General features: G+C 36.9%; 1 protein-coding gene across 5 annotated transcripts in view; it reads right to left on the bottom strand.

The window, feature by feature from the left end:
* The window catches only part of LOC131962959 (receptor-type tyrosine-protein phosphatase-like N), a 50167-nt gene extending 32197 nt beyond the window's left edge, over nucleotides 1-17970 (bottom strand). For 3 of the 5 annotated variants that reach the window (XR_009389982.1, XR_009389981.1, XM_059328073.1), the window contains exon 1: nucleotides 17744-17968. Coding sequence is in view for 3 of the 5 variants with exons in the window: in XM_059328073.1 (XP_059184056.1) it covers nucleotides 17744-17822 (79 nt within the window). In the remaining 2 variants the exon portion in view is untranslated. Of the gene's footprint in view, nucleotides 1-17743 lie in introns of all 5 variants that reach the window. The other 2 variants (XM_059328074.1, XM_059328075.1) reach the window with 2 other exon arrangements.
* Between the last annotated feature and the right edge of the window lie 4622 nt (nucleotides 17971-22592).

Genomic DNA, 22592 nt, shown 5'->3' with positions numbered 1-22592 from the left:
CAGCACCTTTAGCAATTTTTAAATACATGAAAACTATGGGCTGAAATATGTGCCACCAGAAACTGAATTTGAATTATTTATATTTGAATTTGAATTGCTTAACTTGAATAATTGCATTAAAAACAGAATTTGAATCACATAAATTATGTGATTCAAATTCTGTTTTTAATGCAATTATTCAAGAATTTGTTTTGTTCAGTTTGAATCATTGCATTTAAAAACTGAACCTGAATTGTAATTTGAAATTTAATTTATTAGTTTGGAAATGAACATTCAGTTCTCACAATTCAAATTCAGTTCGGAAATTCAATACAAATTTTCTGCAACAAACATCCGGGTAGTTGAGGCAGAGCAATCGAACACAGAAAACGGAGATGCTGATTGGCCGAAGAGGCGCTCTGTGTATCTTCTCTTGAAAAAAATTCTGTTTTAAGAAATCAAGTGAGAAGTTTTCAAATTTTGCATTGAAATGAATGGACAGATTTTCTTTTGCAGACAAACCTAGCGCCCCCTGCTGGAATTTTCCATGCAGCTTAAGGCACCTCCTGGTTTGTCTCCCTGCTCATACCCGGAGGTTGCCGCCTGTGTAAAAAAGTCAGTTTTTGAAGCTTCTGACATACAAACACTAACAGATTTCTCTGAATCTGTTGGAAACATTTGGGACTATGTAGCAACATCTAACTCAAAATATATAACATAGATTTTTCATTTTGAGACATTTCAATGCGAAAAAATGGCAGATTATACCTTTAATGTCACTGAATATGTGACCAAGAGTTTCCAACATGCCTTTTCAGATTTTTCTTTCAGAAAAGCAGAAACAGATTTGGATGTCACCTCATGAAAACTTTTAATTTACCCTGTAAAACTGTCATGAATCCCTCAAAGTCGGTTTGACAGAGTTGGTTTTCATGCCTTCCTGCTTCCACTAACTCTCCTGTCATTTCAGATCCCAGCCTCCACTCCCCCATCAGCCCTCAGTGTTTTTGTACCAGTCCAGTTTAATTTGCCCTCTGCTAGATTGTCTTGTTTATTCTTGCTGCCAAGCTTTCCGACAATTTCTTTTCCCCCAGTTGAACTGATTACCCTGTGGGGTTTTTTTTACCTTTGATTACCTGCCTGCAGCTTTTTGGATTTGATTTCCTGAAAGATTGGAGTGATTGGACTCTGCCTGATTTTAAACTATACTTTGCTTGCACTTACTGTCACATACATTGTCCTGCTTTTGGATTTGGATATTTCTGACTGCTAAAATTCACAAAAGCTCTGTGACAGCTGTCTTATGAAATTAAATGTATTAACGGAAACAAATATGGACAGAAATGAGTCAGGGAAACCCAGAGAAGAGCTACACAGAATGTAAATATTGTGTTGCTAAGTGATCACAATGTACAAGATTGTATTTATGCCTGTTTGCTTTGTGTTTTCATTAAGAATTGATGTAATCCTGTGTATCCTGCACAAACACAACACATTCACTCATCCAGTCATTTCAGCTTTTAGCCCTCTGGAGACTCCAAAAGCTCCAAATCATGACTTCTTCCTCACATCCAGACTAGAAAACAAAGCAGCGTGGAGCCCTACTGTAAATTTACCTCTAAAGTTCTGGCTGTAAACTCCATGAGGCCAGTTTCAGTTTAATGATGATATACCAAGTAAAACTGGAGACAAGCTCAAATATATTTAGTATAAAATGATAGAACTGGATGTAACCCTCTTATATGTTAGATTTGCAACCTTTATTCACATTTGCAACATTTCAAATTCTTAGCATTATGATCAATTTTTTTTAAGACACAAAATGACCAAAAAAAGACACAAATGACCAAAAAAAAGACACAAAATGACTTAAAAAGACACAAAACGACACAAAATGACTAAAAAGGGACACAAAATGACCAAAAAAAGACACAAAAACACAAAATGACCCAAAAAACACATAAAATAACTAAAAAAGACACAAAATTACCAAAAAGACACATAAAAGATAACAAAATGACTAAAAAAAGACACAAAACGACCGAAAAATACACAAAAAGACCAAAAAAAATACAGAAAATAACTGAAAAAGACACAACAAAAGACACAAAATGACCAAAATTGTTACACTAAACACATAAGACACAAATAAAATAGAGTCCCACTAGAATAAAAATCAGAGTTGGATGATCGGATCACACACAATCACAAGATCACATTTATGTTGGTTTTTCTTTGGTTCTTTTTGGTTCAAAATGTTGATCCAGTAAGTCAGAATAAAAAATAAATTATTATTAGGTCATATAAGTGAGGTTGTGCTGAATAAAATATTTACCAACATGGCATTTAAACATTTTTTAAGTGGTGTATACAGGCAGGATGAAAAGGATTCAAAAATGGACTAAATTCCATAGAGTTAAACTTTAAATACTGTTACCTCTCCCTTCTGTAGCCACTGCAGTGATGTCAAAGTGACACTGTGACATCACTAATGTGGGCGGGGATGAAAAATGTTAAGCTCCGCTGCAGAACTATCCAGTCATTGTCAGAATTTTCTTTCACCTGAAATCTCTAAAATGTCAGACAGAGTATGGACCACATGACGACACAGACAGCAGCAGCTATCAGAGAGGGAATCTCCATTAACGGCGGCTAAACATAGAACCAAGAGAGATTCTCCACCCCTCCGTCCAAACTCCACATGATGACTAATCTCTGCTCTGTCCTCTCTCCTCCGCCCACACATCCCTCCCTCCTCCTCTCTCCTGTTTCTAGGAGATCATCATCTTGTTAAAGTCGTCCTGCAGAGCTCCATCACTGTCACCAGTCGCACCACGCTCACTCACCTCCTGTAACACACAGCATTACCCACTCATTAGAAGAAATTTCAGTGTAATTGAGGGACTAATGAGTAGACTGACAGATGCAGTGCAGAAAATGTACTCAATTTAAAGGAGCACAAGCATTTCAGACCAAATAAGCAGACATGTCAGCCACTAGATAAACTGGAGCACAGTGCTCTCTTAGCTTGGTTTTAAACTCTTGTTTGAGAAAAGGGGTTCCCCAAGGTTCAGTTCTGGGTTCACTCTCCTTCTCCTTCGACCAACATATCAAACACATCACCAAAACAGCCCTTTTCCACTTGAGAACAGGCGGCAACCTCCAGGTCTGAGCAAGGAGGCAAACCAGGAATGAACCAGGAATCTCAAAATGAAAATCTACGTTATATATTTAGTTGAGGTTATATTGCTACATAGTCCCAAATGTTTCCAACAAATTCAGAGTAATCTGTTAGTGTTTTTATGTCAGAAGCTTCAAAAACTGACTTTTTATCCAGTTTTACACAAGCGGCAACCTCCGGGTCTGAGCAAGGAGGCAAACCAGGAAGTGCCTTAAGCTGCAATCTACTGAAAATTCCAGCAGGGGGCGCTAAGTTTGGCTGCAAAAAAAATCTGTCCATTCATTTCAATGCAAAATTTTAAAACTTCTCACTTGATTTATTACCTCAGAATTTTTTTTAGGACAACACTAAATCAATCACTAATAAAAAATAGTTCAAATAATGGCCCCATTTACAAGAAAATAGAGGATAAAGAATCGTATGATTTGGGGCGTGGCTACCTTTGATTGACAGGTCACTAACAAGGTGAGCCGTCATCAGGAGAGAAGCAGAACAATGCGTATCCACGGCAACGTGTCAATAAAGTTATATATAACGTTATATAGAAATAAAAAAAGGATGTTTAGCGGTTTGGTCTCATAACTTTGACCCTTTCACTGTATTTTCACTTAATGAGAGTTTATTTGAAAGTTTTGTTCAGTAAATATGTCTTGTTCAGTGTTTGGTTGGCCTAACAGACACTCCAAGGAGTCGCTGCTCAGTTTTCTGAGGTCAGTAACATAAATTTTGTTTTTGTTTTTTTGCTAGCCAAAACTAACATCCCAGTTAATGCTCCAGTTAATGCTAACATGAATTAGCAGCAGCTTTTCTCAGTCAGGTTGAGGTGTAGAGAGGCTGTAGTCAGTGATCAGATCCCTCTCCTCCTCCACAGTCCAGATATGGTCTGAAACCCCCGTATCAGAAACAAGATGGAGACACAAGATGACGACGAGTGTAACGCTGAACTCGAGGCTTCCAACGGGCCACAAACCAATGGGAGACGTCACGGTCACTACATCCATTATTTATATACAGTCTATGCTTCAGAAACATTGCCCAACTCCGTCCATCCCTATTCTTTTCAGCTGCTGAGACTCTCACTCACACTTTCATCACTTTAAGACTCGTTTATTGCAATAGCCTTCTCTACGGTTCATCATCTAAAATGCTCAAGAAACTCCAATATATCCAGAATTCTGCTGCCCGCCTCCTCACACTCCTTCATAACCTCCACTACAAACTCCTTATAATAAAAAAAAAAAAAAAAAAATTTAATCAACTTTATTTATAGAGCCCTTTAAAACAGCCAAAGCTGACACAAAGTGCTGTAACCCATGGCAGGACAGACCAACAATAAAAACAGAGAACAACACTGCCTACCACCACTAACAAACTCCTTCTCTTCTCAAAGATTATTCGGGTGTTGTAATTGGTCCGTTTATTAGGGACCGAGCACTAATGGTGCGAGGACCCTATTGTAATTGGTCCGTCTATTAATATTATTTTTCTTCAGAAAAAGTAATCGCCTTTTTGTGGGCTTTATCATATTCAAAAACTCCTCATTTTTGGAATATACATACATCTCCGCTGAAATGTACGTATTCTAGTGGTCCCGGGAATGGGCGTGGCAAAATGACTCAACAGCGCCCCCTTGAGAGTCAAGAAAATTAAGCCCCTCGCACAGGAGTGTCGTACAGACACGAAATTTGGTACATACATGTATCATAGGAAGACGCACCAAAACGTCTCAAGAACCCATACCCTAAAACGTACAGGAAGTCGGCCATCTTGGATCAAAAATGGCATTTCCTGCTGTTTTTTGCCATTTCCACATCACATACTTTAACGAACTTCTCCTACAGATTTCACCCGATTGACTTCAAACTTTGTCAGTACCATCACAAGGCCTTTGGGATCAAAAGTTATTGAAAGCTTTACCGCATGTGACACTATGTGGGCGTGGCATGGCGGCAAAATATGGCGTCTCGCCCAGGCGGCAATCTCCGTGCCTGAGCATGGAGGCCAACCAGGAAGTGCATTAAGCCTGCAATTCACCGAAAAAATTACAGTAGGGGGTGCTAAGTTTGGCTGCAAAAAAAATCTGCCCATTCATTTCAGTGCAAAATTTGAAAACTTCTCACTTGATTTATTACCTCAGAATTTTTTTTCAGGACAACAATATAGTCTCAATCGCTAGTAAAAAATCTTCTTCAAGACAATTTGATGTCAATAGTTCTAATAATGGCCCCATTTAGAAGAAAATAGAATATAAAGAATCGTATGATTTGGGGCATGGCTACAGGTCACTGACAAGGCGAGCCGTCACCAGGAGAGAAGCAGAGCAATGCGTATCCACGGCAACGTGTCAATAAAGTTATATATAAAGTTATATAGATAGAAAAGAGGACGTTTACCGATTTGGTCTCATAACTTTGACCCTTTCACACTGTATTTTCACTTAATGACAGTTTATTTGAACGTTTTGTTCAGTAAAAATGTCTTGTTCAATGTTTGGTTGGACTAACAGACACTCCAAGGAGTCACTGCTCAGTTTTCTGAGGTAAGAAAGATACATTTTGTTTGTGTTTTTTTGCGAGCCAAAACTAACATCCCAGTTAATGCTCCAATTAATGCTAACATGAATTAGCAGCAGCTTCTCTCACCGGGTGCCGTTGTAGAGAGGCGTGTATTCAGTGTCGTCAGATCCCTCGCGCTCCGGCACAGTCCAATTATGGTCTGCTCCGCGTATCGGAAACAAGATGGCAACGCAAGCTGGCGACGAGTATAATGCTGAACTCGAGGCTTCCAACGGGCAGTCCACAAACCAATGGGTGACGTCACGGTGACTACGTCCATTATTTATATACAGTCTATGGTCTCGCCATAAAACACGAGATCCTTATAACTTTCCCATTCTTTGTCCCATCTGCTCCAAACTTCTCATGTTTCATCAGAGTCCAGCCCGTAACACTTCTACATAACAATATTTCATAAAGCCCCGCCCCTTATGCTTTATCCACGTCCCCTTTTACAAAATGACCACGTTGCATACTTTAACAAACTCCTCCTACAGATTTAATCCCATTAACTTCACCTTGCTCAGTGCAATCCCAAGGCCTTCAGGAACAAAACTTATCAAGACCTTTACTCACCGCCACACGTGACATGGCGGCAAAAGATGGCGTCTCGCCATGAAACACGGGACTGTATAACTTCACCATACATTGTCTCATCTGGCCCAAAATTCTTACACGTAATGAGGGTCCACCTCTGAACACACCCACATGTCAATATTGACATGATCATTATACATTTACAGATCATTATAGCTTCTCCATTCTTTGTCCGATCTGCTCCAAAATTCTCATGCTTCATCAGAGTACAGCCCTTAACACTTCTAAATCATATTATGATATATGATATATATCCCTTATGCTATATCCACGCCCCCTTTCATTAAATTACCACATTTCATATTTTAATGAACTCCTCCTACAGATTTAACCTGATTGACTTTAAAGTTGGTCAGTACCATCACAAGGTCTTTGGGATCAAAAGCTATCAAAAGCTTTACTGACCGTCACACTATGTGGGCGTGGCATGGCGGCAAATTATGCCGTCTCGCCACAACACACGAGACCGTATAACTTGACCATACATTGTCCAATCTGTCCTAAATTTCTCCTACGTGATGAGGGTCCAGCCCTGAACACACCCACATATCAATATTGACACTCAGTCAGAGCGCCACCCGCTGGCCACAGGTAGTCACATGTTTTATACTTAGCCCTAGCAGTAGGCTTCACGTAGAGACACGAAATTTGGTACACATCATGTGGAGACACACAAAAAGCCTCTTGGACCCATACCTCAAACCCAACTGGAAGTCTGCCATCTTGGTTTGAATATCGCACAATTCATAGTTTTTTCCCATTTCCACCTCGCATACTTTAACGAACTCCTCCGACAGATTTCATCCCATGGACTTCAAACTTGGTCAGTATCACAAGGGCTTTGTACTTTGGGAACAAAACTTATCAACACCTTTACTGACCTTCGAATATGTGGGTGCGGCAAAATATGGCATCTCGCCATAATACACCAGACTCTATAACTTGACCATACATTGTCCAATATGTCCCAAATTTCCCACACCTGATGAGGGTCCAGCCCTGACCACACCCACATGTCATTATTGACACACAGTCATAGCGTCCCCCGCTGGCTACAGGAAGTAACATGTTTTACACAGACACGCCATTTGGGACGCATAGGGACTGAGCCCTGAGCACCGCGCCTGACTTGGCCTCCTCCGACGGCTCCACTCTGCTCGGTCCCGTTCAGTCCTGCTTGCAGGCCTAGTTATTATTATTATTATAATTAACTATTTTGCCTTTGACCTCTGACCTCCAGAGAAGTCTTTGAGCTTTTTGAACACTAGTAAATCCTTTTTTGTTGCTGATTGAGTGTTCATGAAGAGGTCCAGACCAAGGTTTAATTTCGTTGTGAATTTTTGTTTTCAAATTCAGTTAGTTTTAATTAGTTTTTACAGTGAGTTTGCTAGTTTTAATTAGTTTTTATTTTTTGGAAAATGCTTAGTTTTAGTTTAGTTTTTATTAGTTTTAGTGTTAGTTTTAGTTTTTTTTGTAATGGGGTATTTGTTGGGTGCCAGATTCAATACACAATAAATGTTACCTTTATTTTCTTTGTCTGATCCATCTCAGCCCTAATAAGTTTATTAAGTCATAAAACCAGATAGATGAAATAGATTTCATATCAACCAAAAAGGTATGAAAAAAGTTGACAAAGATGAAAACAAAGGACATTTTCACTGTAATTTTAGTTAGTTCGTTTTTCAACCTCACAATACAGTTTCAGTTAGTTATTTAAAAAAAAAAAAAAACTCTTGTTTTTATTTTTATTTCAGTTAACAAAATTTTTTTTTCAATTCTAGTTTTCGTTTTCATTAACTATAATAACCTTGGTCCAGACTCTTGATAATAACTTTTAATGTTGGCAGCAGCAAGGAACTCAGCAACAGATACTACGTGTCAGTAAAGTTCAAAACAATGAAGCAGGTGAATGTCTCTGTGGGTTTGGGGAGGACTGGGACAAACCCAGAAGAGGAGAACAGAGCCAGGTACATTGGAACGCAGACACAGAAGTACACAGAGGCAGGGAAATGCCACACAGCCACAGGAACAGGCATACAGAAACCAGGAGAAACAAAGGCAAAACTTGTGGTGGGGGTCAGAAGTCTGAGGCGTTTACTGGGGAATCAACAAGGCAGGAGAGTCAGAGACAGGCAGGGCCGGCAACAGGAAATCCAAAAAAAAACGCTGGAAAGACAGGCATGAGTGGCAGGGGCTTATATACAGAGGTGATCTGAGGCAGCTGGGTGCTCAGGTGAGTGGAGCTGTGCTGATGAGGTGGGAGTAGCTTCTGTGTGCTGCAACATGGAACCAAAATGTGACGCAGAAGCCCAAGATGGTAGTGTGAACACAGCATTATGCTACCTATACATCAGAAGAATTTGAAAAGATTTGGAAAAGACTCCCGGGAAAACTATCAGCTCACATCTAAAGACAAGTGTTGAGAGTTTTTAGTCTCACACGGAGATTTTAGACAGACTGTCAATCTTGCAGGGTCACTATTTACAAGACTACAACTAGATTCTTTTAGCATTTTTTTTCCTCATCATGCTCTTAGTGAAATCTTACTAAATGGAGGAGAAGCAGCTTTTGGCTCCAGCTGCTATAGTGTGTGACTCAGTGGTTTGTGTTGAAAAAAAAAACAACTAAAAGAAAAGATGCCACAAAATGCCCCTCACAAAGCTGAAAAGGGGGTTTCTGTTTTTATCACATGAAATGTTGACTATTTTACAGTAAAAATAGATATAAGGAAGAATAAAGGAAAGGATCATTTAGAAATTAAACATTAACACAAACATTAATCATCGATTTTTTATTATTTATTTATGTATACATTTATTTATACATTTTAACTGGGTCTCCTTACTGTTCTCTTTACTAAGAAACATCTAAATATATGACATCACTATATTTTTATTGAGGCATTATTGTGATGTTCCTTTTTCCTGTGGAAGTGGTTTTACTGGCCGGTCTGGAACCGGGGACCTTTCCCTGCTCATCTATTGGTTGGTGATTGTGTTACGTCACTGAGACTTGAGATAATATCACACATGTTTGATATGATCCAAACCAAGACTAGGAAAAGACTGATATGGAACAGAGCAGATTACTACCTTAAACTTAACCATGGAGATGACGGGAGCACTGTGACTCCAGTAAAACTCATAGATTTACTAAAGACTTTCACTTTTTAGTCTGGTATTCATGTGTGTGATGCATTTTACTGCCGTCAATGAAAAGAAGATGAAAAAAATCTTAAGAATGATCTGGAAACAACACAGAGAAAGGAAACAAGGAGAAATATTCTTCCTGCAGATTATTCCACTTGTTATACAGAAAATAAGACTTAAAGCCTCCTTAAAGAAACCAAACAGACTCACTAAGTGGGAGATTTTGGCAGGAAAGTTGACAAAGCAGCAGCAGCAGGGAAAAAGCTTTTTTTAATCCAGGGAGTCATAGAAACAGACTCAGCAATAAGCTCCCCTGTTTGATTCAATTTGAGCAGAAAAAAACATGAATCAGATTCGGTTGTTAGCAGCCGGTCATTTCGCTCCTCAGGGGGACGCTCCTCTATGTTTTTCTCACAAATATCTTTATTCTGATGAAACTAATGAGAGAGAGAAATGGAGCTGTGGTGAGCCACCATCTGAGAAGGTGTGGCTCTGTCTGAGCAGAATAAAAGCTTCATTATGTTTTCCTTACTAAAAGGAGACAGTTTGAAGGTTTGTTTCATTGTAAATCACATAAAGGCGGCATCACACAAAAGAGAAAAACATAAACGCAATAAAAGCAAAGGATTATAACTGAGTCCTTGGAGGGTTTTTGTTTTTGTATAAACAACATAGTGGCATTATGTTTCTTCACAACATAGTAATGTGGGAACTCTGTAAATAAACCTGACTTAATCAAACTGAGTTTCTCTAACAGTCAACATTCAGGAATAAAATAATTATCAATTAATTGTTTTGATACAGATTTTTTAAAAAGTCTTATGTGTTTAAATCTGAACTATATGGATATGCATTGGATTTTGGATCATTGGAGAAAATAAGCTCTGTGGCATCCCGTTTCTGATGTTTACGATGCTTTTGTTAAGCAGGATAATCTTCACAAATTAATACTTTTATGAAGTTTAAAGCATTAATGCAGCCGACAGAAGTAAAAAGAAATGGTCACATGACTTGAATGTCACTACCGTTAGCTTTAGACGATCTCCAACATGCTAACCAGCAGTTTTGACGAGCTAGGGAATCTGTAGCCTAATAAATTGTTTATTAACCTAATCTACAATCTACAAAATGTCACACCACGATGAGGTGGTGTTTTATTTTGTGTTCTGGTCTTGTTATTTCCTGTTTTATTTTGAACTAGTAACTCTCCTCTCGTTTCAGGTCACTTGTCCTTCCCCGTGTGTCATCTGTCTAATTGTCTCCCCTAATTACTGATTGTGTTCACCTGGTGCTCCCTTCCCTCCATGTGTTCCAATAGTCTGTGTTCACCTGGTGCTCCCTTCCCTCCATGTGTTCCAATAGTCTGTGTTCACCTGGTGCTCCCTTCCCTCCATGTGTTCCAATAGTCTGTGTTTCCTTGTCTTGGTCCAGTGTGTCTGACCCGTCACCATACCAGCCACTTATCTCCTTCTTGCCACAGCTTCTGTTTTCGTCTTTTTGGTTTCTTCGCAAAAGAGTGATTTTTCTTTGTAATTTATTAGTTGAGCGCAGTTCTTAGTTTTATAGTTTTTTGAGTCAGACGTTTTGTTTTTCCTCCTTTTGGAGTGACTTTGTGTTCTTTATTTTATTTCCCCCTTTAGTCCTGATCCAGTTTTTCATAGTTTTTTAGTAGAATCTTTTATTTTTCCTACCAGCTTTTGTTCACCCCCTTTGGAGCGCTTTTAGTTTGTAGGTGTTATTTAATAGTTTTCCCCTTGAGTGTTTAGTTAGTTTTTCCCCCTTAGATTAGGATTTTTATATTTAGTTTGTAGTGTAGATAGATTCAGTGTTTTTCCTCCTTTAGAACGACTTTTCTTTGTTTAGTTTTTACTCAGAGTCAGGTGTTTCATAGCCCTTTTCTTTCACTCTGTGAGGACTTACCCTGCTGCATTCTTTGAATGAAGAAACTTTTAAGTTCACCTGCTCTGTATCTGAGTCCTGACTTGAGCCCGGCCTGACACACAAGTTTGCAAGAGCTCTGTAAACACGACTAGAGGCTGTAAGGCGAATCAGGGAGTTCCTGTCAATCCGTGTCCGGTGTGATGGCGTTTAATGTCCACATTGTAAATTCTTGTGTTTGCTTTGTTTTCTGTGAATTACCCCTGTGCAAATGGTAGAGCCAACTCATTATTTTTTTTGTATATATTTTTTGGGCAGCACTATAAATAAATTTCACTGTTTGAATCCCGCTTCCTAACAGACCTGTTTAGTCTTTCAGGCCTGACAACAACCGTTTATTAACTCTCTATATAAATAACTCGAGCTGTATCTTTAAGGTTAGCAGCATGACTCATTTCCTTACTCAGCGGCTGGTGAAACAGGGAATAGATTTGGCATTTAAAAGCAGTTCTGAAGATAACAAATAAACATTGCATTGGCAGTTTTTCTTTCCCTTTGTTTATAAAAAGGGCAGACCTGGTCTAATATTTGTTTAAATTAATAAAATCAGTCTGACTCAGAAAGTGAACTCCAGCCTCCAGTCATCACCATCATCATCAGTGTCTCTGTGCCTTTGCTTTTATGGTCCATTAACTTCCTGCCAGATAGAATCCAGTGTCATTCTCATAATGGTGCTGCTGTGAGCTTGTCCTCTCAATATATTTAAGGTGGAATGAATAAAAGCAGCAGCTGAGTGACAGCAGAGACAGTGAGGTTACAACCCTCCGCAGCTCAGTTAACCTTTAAACAGACTCACATTCATCACTCTGACTGCACCATTTAAAGGACAAGTCAAGTGATATTTTACATTTTTCAACCAAAAGGTAACATACACAATCTGGATTCATCCGCTGCTGAAAAAAAGTATCCAACAAATGCACTACAGTAAAATTATGTACGACTATATATTTATGTGTTTTACCCAGGCGGCAACCTCCAAGCATCTCAGACCAAATAAGCAGACATGTTGGCCATGAGATAAACTGGAGCACAATGCTCTCTTAGCTTGGGTTTAAACTCTTGTTTGAGAATAGGGGTTCCCCAAGGTTCAGTTCTGGGTTCACTCTCCTTCTCCTTCAACCAACATATCAAACACATCACCAAAACAGCCTTTTTCCACTTGAGAACAGGCGGCAACCTCCAGGTCTGAGCAAGGAGGCAAACCAGGAATGAACCAGGAATCTCAAAATGAAAAATCTACGTTACATATTAGTTGAGGTTATATTGCTACATAGTCCCAAATGTTTCCAACAAATTCAGAGTAATCTGTTAGTGTTTGTATGTCAGAAGCTTCAAAAACTGACTTTTTATCCAGTTTTACACAAGCGGCAACCTCCGGGTCTGAGCAAGGAGGCAAACCAGGAAGTGCCTTAAACTGCATTCTACCAAAATTCCAGCTGGGGGCATTAGGTTTGGCTGCAAAAACATTTCTGTCCATTCATTTCAATGCAAAATGAGAAAACTTCTCACTTGATTTATTACCTCAGAAATTTTTTAGGACAACACTATGGTCTCAATTGCTAGTAAAAAATCTTCTTCAAGACAATTTGATGTTAATAGTTCTAATAATGGCCCCATTTAGAAGAAAATAGAGGATAAAGAATCGTATGATTTGGTGGCTACCTTTGATTGACAGGTCACTAACAAGGCGAGCCATGATCAGGAGAGAAGAAGAACAATGCGTATCCACGGCAACGTGTCAATAAAGTTATATATAACGTGATATAGATATAAAAAAAGGATGTTTAGCGGTTTGGTCTCATAACTTTGACCCTTTAATACACTACTTATATCGTAAATATCGTTAATTTCATCACTATTTGTGAATATAAACATTTTTATTTATTGTAGATTTGTGCGCTTTTTTTAGTTACTGCTACGTTTTGTCTGTGTTTAACCTGCCACCATTGGGAATTCATTGACACACCAATGAACACAGCATCAGCGCAATTTGGGGTTCAGTATCTTGCTCAAGGATACTTCGACATGTAGGCTGCGACGGTCAGGGATCGAACCACCAACCCTTCGGTTGGGGGCCAACCAACTCTAGCATAATCAAATCAAATCAAAATTACATTATTCATCCCCGAGGGGAAATTAATGGTAAAATCATTAATTTATGCAGCCTTTATAAAGTATTTTCTTGTCGATTATATGGCAGAACAGCGGCCGTTTTTTTACCGTAAAAACAAGAGGTTTTTTTACAGTGTATTTTTCTTGATTTCCAGAGCAGGAGTTTAGTTTGCCACTATAGTCTTGTTCTCTAGACGTTTTTCTATAATCCTGAACTATGTAGTCACATCATTGTTCTTACCTATTACAGTCATTGTAGTCTCTAATTAACTGATTCATGTAAAGTGCACTGTGCACCATTGCAAGAAACAAGTATCCTCATTTTATGTTTTCATTTTATGCAGAAATTCGTGAAAAGAGCTCATAGTGTTATGCTTAGCTTGTAATTTTTATTATTGTATTGTTATATGTATTTTCCATTTTCACTTCACATCTATATTGTTTTAAAATGGTAAAATGTCTGGCAACAACATTAAACAGTAAGTTGCCTTAATTTTCAATTCAGTAATATGCTACTATTGATATTTACATAGAATTCACTGTAATTTAACATTCAAGACCATTAAGCAATCGTATAATACTGTTAATCATGTTCATTTACAGATTTCAACTACCATTTTAATACTTGGGTAACACTTTACAATAACCAACTAAGTGATGTTTATAGATGGTGTATAGACCAATTACTACACATTTACAAAGTACTTTACATATTTAACCTTTAAATGTTTTCAACCAATTTTTTAAAGGTGTATGAATCATTTCAAAATCATTAACATACTTAATATGGTGTTAAAATGTTAAAATGAGTGCAACTAAAACTATCTATAAACTATTAACTATTACATTAATATACCATCTATTTGTCATTTATAAATTATTTAGTTAGTTAAACATTAATAAATTATCTATTTACCATTCTAAATGGCCTATATACGGTTTATAAATGATGATTAAACATTAATAAACTATATGTATAAATGATGGTTATTGTAAAGTGTTACCAATATTTGTAATAAAAGGAAAAACCTTGAATGCTGGAAATTTCTGGAACATAAATTTTTTCTTCTTCTTTTCTTTCTATTTACAGTGTAGGTAATGTGACATTTCTTTCCTCATTTATAACATGTCTCTATAAAGTACAGTAATAACATGAAGAATATTTAAGAATTTTAAAGGCACTATTTAGTCTCTACTGAAGTCTTTATTGAATCTATTCAGACCAACCTTTTCTGTAAACTGTAAAAAGTACTTAATAATAATTATAATATGAAGGAGGCTGTAATGCTTCACAGCATCACTATGAATTCTAATACTGTTAAATCTCTGTGGAAATAAACTCCACAGTCCAACACTACGAGTCCCTGTTTTATGATACCATTAGATGTTATAAATTGTCAAAAAAATCCACTATCAAAGAGGAAATAGATCATCATTTTTCTAACGATATTTACAGCTTTTACATTCAACAGGTTGGATAAAAGGATTTAATATGCTCTGTTGTTTGTCTGTAGGGCTCTCTGGGTGGTTACTGTCCATGGTTCAGACTGTCCGTGGTGCTGAAACACTCAGACTGGTTGCTGTCTGTGGTGCTGAAACACTCAGACTGGTTGCTGACTGTGGTGCTGAAACACTCAGACTGGTTGCTGTCCGTGGTGCTGAAACACTCAGACTGGTTGCTGTCCGTGGTGCTGAAACACTCAGACTGTCCGTGGTGCTGAAACACTCAGACTGGTTGCTGTCTGTGGTGCTGAAACACTCAGACTGTCCGTGGTGCTGAAACACTCAGTCTGGTTGCTGTCTGTGGTGCTGAAACACTCAGACTGGTTGCTGTCTGTGGTGCTGAAACACTTAAACTGTCTGTGGTTCTGAAACACACAGACTGTCTGTGGTTCTGATACACTCAGACTGTCTGCGGTGCTGGAACACTCAGATTAGTTGCTGTCCGTGGTGCTGAAACACACAGACTGTCTAGTTTTGAAACACTCAGACTGTCCGTGGTTCTGAAACACTCAGTCTGGTTGCTGTCTGTGGTGCTGAAACACTCAGGCTGGTTGCTGTCCGTGGTGCTGAAACACTCAGCCTGAGCATCAAGTCCACAAGAAGCCATTGTTATAAATGCGAGCAGATGGAGCTGAGAGGCCAGTTATGACTCATAACTGTAGCATCCTATTATGTAGCTGTTATATTCCCTCAGGGATTTATAGCTGTTATCATTCAAACAAAAATATTTTTTCTATGAATCTAACTGCCCTGTAACACAAACCCTTCACAGTGTTTTCGTCCAACGTTATTTATCGACTTCGTTCTGTTTCATTTAATTAACTGCAGGACAACATACTGCAGACAGGATGTTTCAACAGACAGTTAATAATTCATCGCTGTTACTGGAGTGTTAGATCTTTTACCTTTGAAATGCACTGCCAGTTATGAACCTGAACTATTAAAATAATCATCTCATGATATTAACATTTTATAGTGACTTTATGAGTCAATTACTGACTTGATGGCATCTTTCTGCTCCATAACATCTCAATGGATTCAGGGGCCCGAAGAGTCAGATTAGGGGCCCCACACCAAATCTCAAATATCCTCTCATAATCTCCTGATGTATTTGTGGAAATAAATTACCTTAAAAGATTCATCTTGAATCATTCATCTTACTTCAATGACATTACATGTCTTAAATAGAATAATTGTTGTTTTCGTCATAATATTCTTATCATCTGAATATAATTATGATTATTCTAAGGCAATGGTGACATGTAACTAAGTACATTTACTCAAGTCTACTTATTAATTACTGCTATACTATATTTTACCAGTAAATCATTTTACTTTTTATTCCAATACATTAAGCCGACAGCTTTGGTTACTTTGTCAATAATAATAATCCAATAATCCAATCCAATATTTGGAATGTATGTTCAAAAAAAATCTGCATAATGATTACTTTTGATACTTTAAGTACATTTTGATATAAAAGTTACTCACTAGTTAGGTTTTGAATGCATAATTTCATTTTACAGTGTGGGGTAACATTTTACAATAACCATCATTTTTAAATGGTAAATAGATAGTTTATTAATGTTAAATCATAATTTATAAATGCCAAATGGATAGTTTATTAATGCAAGTTAATAGTTACTTTACCATTAACAAACAATTCAATTCTATGTAATAATGTTTATCAATGGACATTTTAATAATGGTTTATAGTTGCACTCATAACATTTTAAACACTATTTTAAGCATTTGTTAATGATTTTCAAATTATTTATATAGCTTTAAGAAAATGGTTGTAAAACATCTATAAAGATTAAATATCTACGCCTAATTGTATTACTTTGTAAATGGTTAATATTTGGTTTATTAATCATCTATAAACATAACTTAGATGATTATTGTAAAGTGTTACCCAGTGTGGTATTATTACATTTACTGCAGTAAAGTAATCTGAATACTTCTTCCACCTCACGTCTAATGACACTTTATATTCCATATAATCTTCTGATAGAGGTATTATTGTGAATTTCATTCAATAATATAATTTTGTTGAAATGACTAATAAAACATTTGCTGTGATGTTTGTATTATAGCCTTTTAAAATGAGTAGCAGCTGCAGCACATAGATAACTTTCTATTATTACTGGATATCTGTTATTGTATCATCATCATCATCATCATCTCTCTCTCTCTCTGTCTCTCTCTCTCTCTCTGTCTTTCTCTCTCTCTCTCTCTCTCTCTCTCTCTCTCTCTCTCTCTCTCTCTCTCTCTCTCTCTCTCTCCTGCTGTTTGCTTGTGTTTGTTGTCGTCGTTGCACATTGACCAGACACATCCGAGCTGACCCACGGTCATTGACGCAAACCAGCTCCGGTGTAAACAGAACAGAGCAGCAAATACACATATAAATATAAGATAAAGTCCTGCAGCTTAGATTCATATTAATATCTATGTTTGCTGCACAAACAAAGCCTCATACAGCAACTTAAAGGCAATATTTTCCACAAATCCTGCAACATTTTCAAAGAAATGCAAACAAAATATCTAAAGGAACGTTGTGTTTTATATAAAGAAATAAAAAGTGTCATGAGGTAACTCCAAACTGGCTGCTGAGTTACTATAGGAACACTGCAACAGGGAGCTGTCGACGGGGAAGTCGTGATTTACTGGATGCAGCGGATTCAATAACAGGGAAGTGCATGTGTCAGATCACAGCTGACGGGTCTTACCGTGTCGGGCGGCCGCGCAGAGCCGGCAGGAGGCGGTGAGGAGGAGGCACAGAGCCGCCCAGAGCCGCGGAGACCTCATGGTACATCCAACATCCACCGGAGGAGCGACGAGGCTGCTACACTTCTACCAGCTGCCCATCTCTGAGGAGAGGCTGCTGCTGCTGCTTCTCACAGGGCTGAGAGAGGGAGTGTGTGTCAGTGTGTGTGTGTGTGTGTGAGAGAGAGAGAGAGAGAGAGAGAGAGAGAGAGAGAGAGACGGGTTGGCTGGAAAACCTGGACCACAGGCGGCGCCACACTGCAAGAAATGTTTAAAGATGAAAGCTGAGAGAAAAAAAAATGCTCAGAAGTACACCGATCCTTTACTTCAGTACATAATGTGGAAGAAAAAACATATTTAACCCTCTGGAGTCCGGAATACGACTTCTTCATGACGTCACGACGTAAAAACGAAGCAGCATGGAGCCCTGCTGTCAGTTTTCTCTAAAGTTTTGGCTTTTCCACAAGTTTCCATGTCCAATTTAATGCATCAACCCTTTTTTAGCAAAGGTAAAACATTTTTTAAAAAACCTTGAAGTGTATTAACATGATTTTACTTTTTTTTCCAGAGTTTTTTCTAATTTAGCTTTGTGCATTTAGCATTTGTAATGCAATCTTTTGTGTTAACTATTTTTTTAATTTTTTTTTATTTTATGATTTCTTTGTTTTTATGTGTTTTTTTTGTAATTTCTTTGTGTTTTTTCGTGTTTTTTGTATTTTTATCATGTTTTTGGTGTGTTTTGAGTGTGTTTTTTGTAATTTTGTGTGTGTTTTTGTGTGTGTTTTTGGTTTGTTTTTTTACATTTTATGTGTTTTATGTGTTTTTTGTCATTTTTTTGTGTTTTTTTGTGTTCAAAATGTTGATCCAGTAAGTCAAAATGAAAAAAAATAATCAGGTTATATACAGTTGAAACCAGAAGTTTACATACACTATATAAAAAGACACATGCTTTTTTTCTCACTGTTTGACATGAAATCAGACAATCACTTTTCCTGTTTTAGGTCCGTTAGGATTACCAAAATTATTTTATTTTAATTATTTTTAAAAATTGTATTACTTTCTTCAAAGTCAGAAGTTTACATACACTAACATTATTATGCCTTGAAACTATTTGGGAAAGCCCAGATGATGCTGGCATGTCGTTGGAAGCTTCTGATAGGTTTATTGACAACATTTGAGTTAATTCGAGACACACCTGTGGATGTATTTTAAGGCACACCTGAAACACACTGCTTCTTTGTGTAACATCATGGGAAAGTCAAAAGAAATCAATCAAGATATCAGGAAGAGAATTGTGGACTTGCACAAGTCTGGTTCATCCTTGGGTGCAATTTCCAGATGCCTGAAGGTGCAACATTCATCTGTTCAAATAATTATACCCAAGTATAAACACCATGGGAATGTCCAGCCATCATACCGCTCAGGAAGGAGACGGACTCTGTGTCCCAGAGATGAACATGCTTTGGTCCAAAATGTGCATATCAACCCAAGAACAAAAGCAAAAGACCTTGTGAAGATGCTGGCTGAAGCTGGTAAAAGTGTGTCATTATCCACAGTGAAACGAGTACTGTAGCGACATGGACTGAAAGGCCACTCCGCCAGGAAGAAGCCATTACTCCAAAAGAAACATAAAACAGCCAGATAACAGTTTTGTCCAAAAATTAAGGTCTTTGTCCCTGTGTGCATTTGCAAACTGTTATCTGGCTGTTTTATGTTATGACACAGAATCCGTCTCCTTCCTGAGCGGTATGATGGCTGGACATTCCCATGGTGTTTATACTTGGGTATAATTATTTGAACAGATGAATGTGGCACCTTCAGGCATCTGGAAATTGCACCCAAGGATGAACCAGACTTGTGCAAGTCCACAATTCTCTTCCTGATATCTTGGTTGATTTCTTTTGACTTTCCCATGATGTTACACAAAGAAGCAGTGTGTTTCAGGTGTGCCTTAAAATACATTCACAGGTGTGTCTCGAATTAACTCAAATGTTGTCAATGAACCTATCAGAAGCTTCCAAAGATATGACAGCATCATCTGGGCTTTCCCAAATTGTTTCAAGGCATAATAATGTTAGTGTATGTAAACTTCTGACTTTGAAGAAAGTAATAAAAAATTGTCTAAAAAATCCTTCTGTCATTATTCTGGAATTTAGCAAATACAAATAATTTTGGTAATCCTAACGGACCTAAAACAGGAAAAGTGATTGTCTGATTTCATGTCAGACAGTGAGAAAAAAAAGCATATGTGTCTTTTTATATAGTGTATGTAAACTTCTGGTTTCAACTGTAGGCGAGGTTGGTTAACTCCAAAGGGTTAAGTAATGTGAATGCTTAGACTTCTAAGGATTAATTACTTCATCCCAAAAGTAGTAATCCTGTTTCTGGAGTGTTAGATCTTTTACCTTTGAAACAAATTCACTGCCAGGTATGAAAATGAACTATTAAAATAATCATCTCATGATAGTACGATTTTATACACTGAAAAAAAAACATATTTTTTGGCCGTGTAATTATTATTTCAATCATCAAAATCATAAATTCTACAAAGAAATATGAATTCAGTGCTTTTTCTTTAACCCTCTGGGGTCTGAGCCTATTTTGGCCGTTTTTTAATATTTTTGACAATCATTTTATCACTTTTACCTACTTTATCAACATATTGAGCCCAAAAATCATGAAATCCGAGTTTATAAAATTATACTATTCACTACAATAAAAACCACGAAAATTCTCAATGGACTGTTTTGGAACTTGAAAAAGTAAACATAGGATATAAAAATTAACATATAAAAAGGTAAAAATTTATATACAATAAATCTATATACAAAAAAGTCCCATAAAAGATGTATATTTATAGGCTTCAAAACAAACTATATGCGAAATTACACAGAGAGCTACACCAACACTCAAATATTTCTGTACTATCAAATTCAAACATCATATCTTTGGTTTTACATGACATAGGAATGTCAAACAAAAACTGGGAGAAAGTTTCAAGTCTGTACTTTGGAGTGAAGTTGATAGCAGCGCTCCATGTAACCTAGTTTTTCTGTTAAACGCCACATGATCTGATCAGGACGGCACCATCATAGACCCCAGAGGGTTAAAGATGAAAGCTGAGAGAGAAAAACTGCTCAGAAGTACACAGGTCCTTTACTTCAGTACATAATGTAAAAAAAAACATATTTAATTACTTCATCCCAGAAGTAGTAATTCTGTTTCTGGAGTGTTAGATGTTTTACCTTTGAAACAAATTCACTGCCAGGTATGAAAATGAACTATTAAAATAATCATCTCATGATATTAAGATTTTATACACTGAAAAAAAAGAGATTTTTTGGCCCTGTAATTATTATTTCAATAATCTATATAAATTCTACAAAGAAATGCGAATTCAGTGCTTTTACTTTAAAATAGCAGTTTTTCATGTAGTGCATTATTTAGTGATTGTTCATTATTATGTGTCCACAGTATTGTATGTAAATTGAATCATTTGTTCCAAGTAATATTCACTAAACCAGTTAATTGGCCTAATTAGTTGATATTTCCAAGAAAAATGTAATTGAGAGACATCAGTGAATCTGCAATTTACTTGTATATTTTCATTAAAAAAATAAGTGGTTCTATTACTTAGAAACAACCTGGGTAAAGATTACAAACACTTTCTGTGTGGAAAAACTTGCCTATAGCTTTTTTTTTTTTGAGTAAATGTCACTCCAATTTTTTTTAGTGTAGTAACTTTATGAGTCAATTACTGACTTGATGGCATTATACTGCTCCATAACATCTCTGTAATCTGGCTCAGTGGGGTGTAGTGTCTCTGTGGTATCCTATAGTGAAATTATATTGAGTTCATGATGTATCTGTGGGAATAAATTACCTTAAAAGATTCATCTTGAACCCTCAATGATCACCATATTATTCAGCATTTGAATTAATGCTTGAATAGAATTATTATTTTTTGCCATAATATTCTTAAAAACTGTTCAGAAGTACACAGATCCTTTACTTCAGTATATAATGTAAAAAAAATATTGAATTACTTAATCCCAAAAGTAGTAATCAAAAGTACCCGACCATGTGCTAAATATGTATATTATTTTTCTTATTAATATTATAAGTTCAAGTTCAAGCTTCTTTATTGCCGTAGTAACAACGAAACAGTGGAATTTCTCTTTCAGACATGTAGCCCAGAATAGAAGTATTTGAATATGTATTAAAGGATGAAACAATAAAAACAACAATAAAAAACAATAATGATGCAGACACAGTGAATTAATGTGTAATATTTCAATGTGCATTTTGTGCAAACATGAGAGTTTTTGGACAATTTGTGCATTATTGTTATATGACATCATTAGCTGGTTAGAGGGTGAGCAAGTTATTTTAATATTAATTAAAAAAAAAGAAAGTTTAACAATATATATATATATATATATATATATATATATATATATATATATATATATATATATATTGTCAAACTTTCTTTTTTTTCAGACCTGGACTCAAACAGGACTCAGACGCAGAGGAACCACAGATCAGACAGACTTTATTTAGTTCTTCAGCCACTGACAGAGTGATAAACAAACAGGCTATGAAAGTTATCTCGGAGAACAAAGGAAAAGGCAAAAACCAAAATGGAAGAAAGACTACTAAAGGAAACATAGAAACTCCAAAAAGGGAGGGAAGAAAAAGCTAAGACTAGGAAAAAATAACTCAACAAAAAATCGCTCCAAAAAAAAGGAGGGAAACAAAAGGCCATGACTTGAAAACTCAAAACACTCCAAAGGGAGGTAAAAACTACAC

The sequence above is a fragment of the Centropristis striata genome, chromosome 24 (assembly GCF_030273125.1).
Source record: "Centropristis striata isolate RG_2023a ecotype Rhode Island chromosome 24, C.striata_1.0, whole genome shotgun sequence".
Taxonomy (NCBI): domain Eukaryota; kingdom Metazoa; phylum Chordata; class Actinopteri; order Perciformes; family Serranidae; genus Centropristis; species Centropristis striata.
This window is presented reverse-complemented; position numbering and strand designations above follow the sequence as displayed.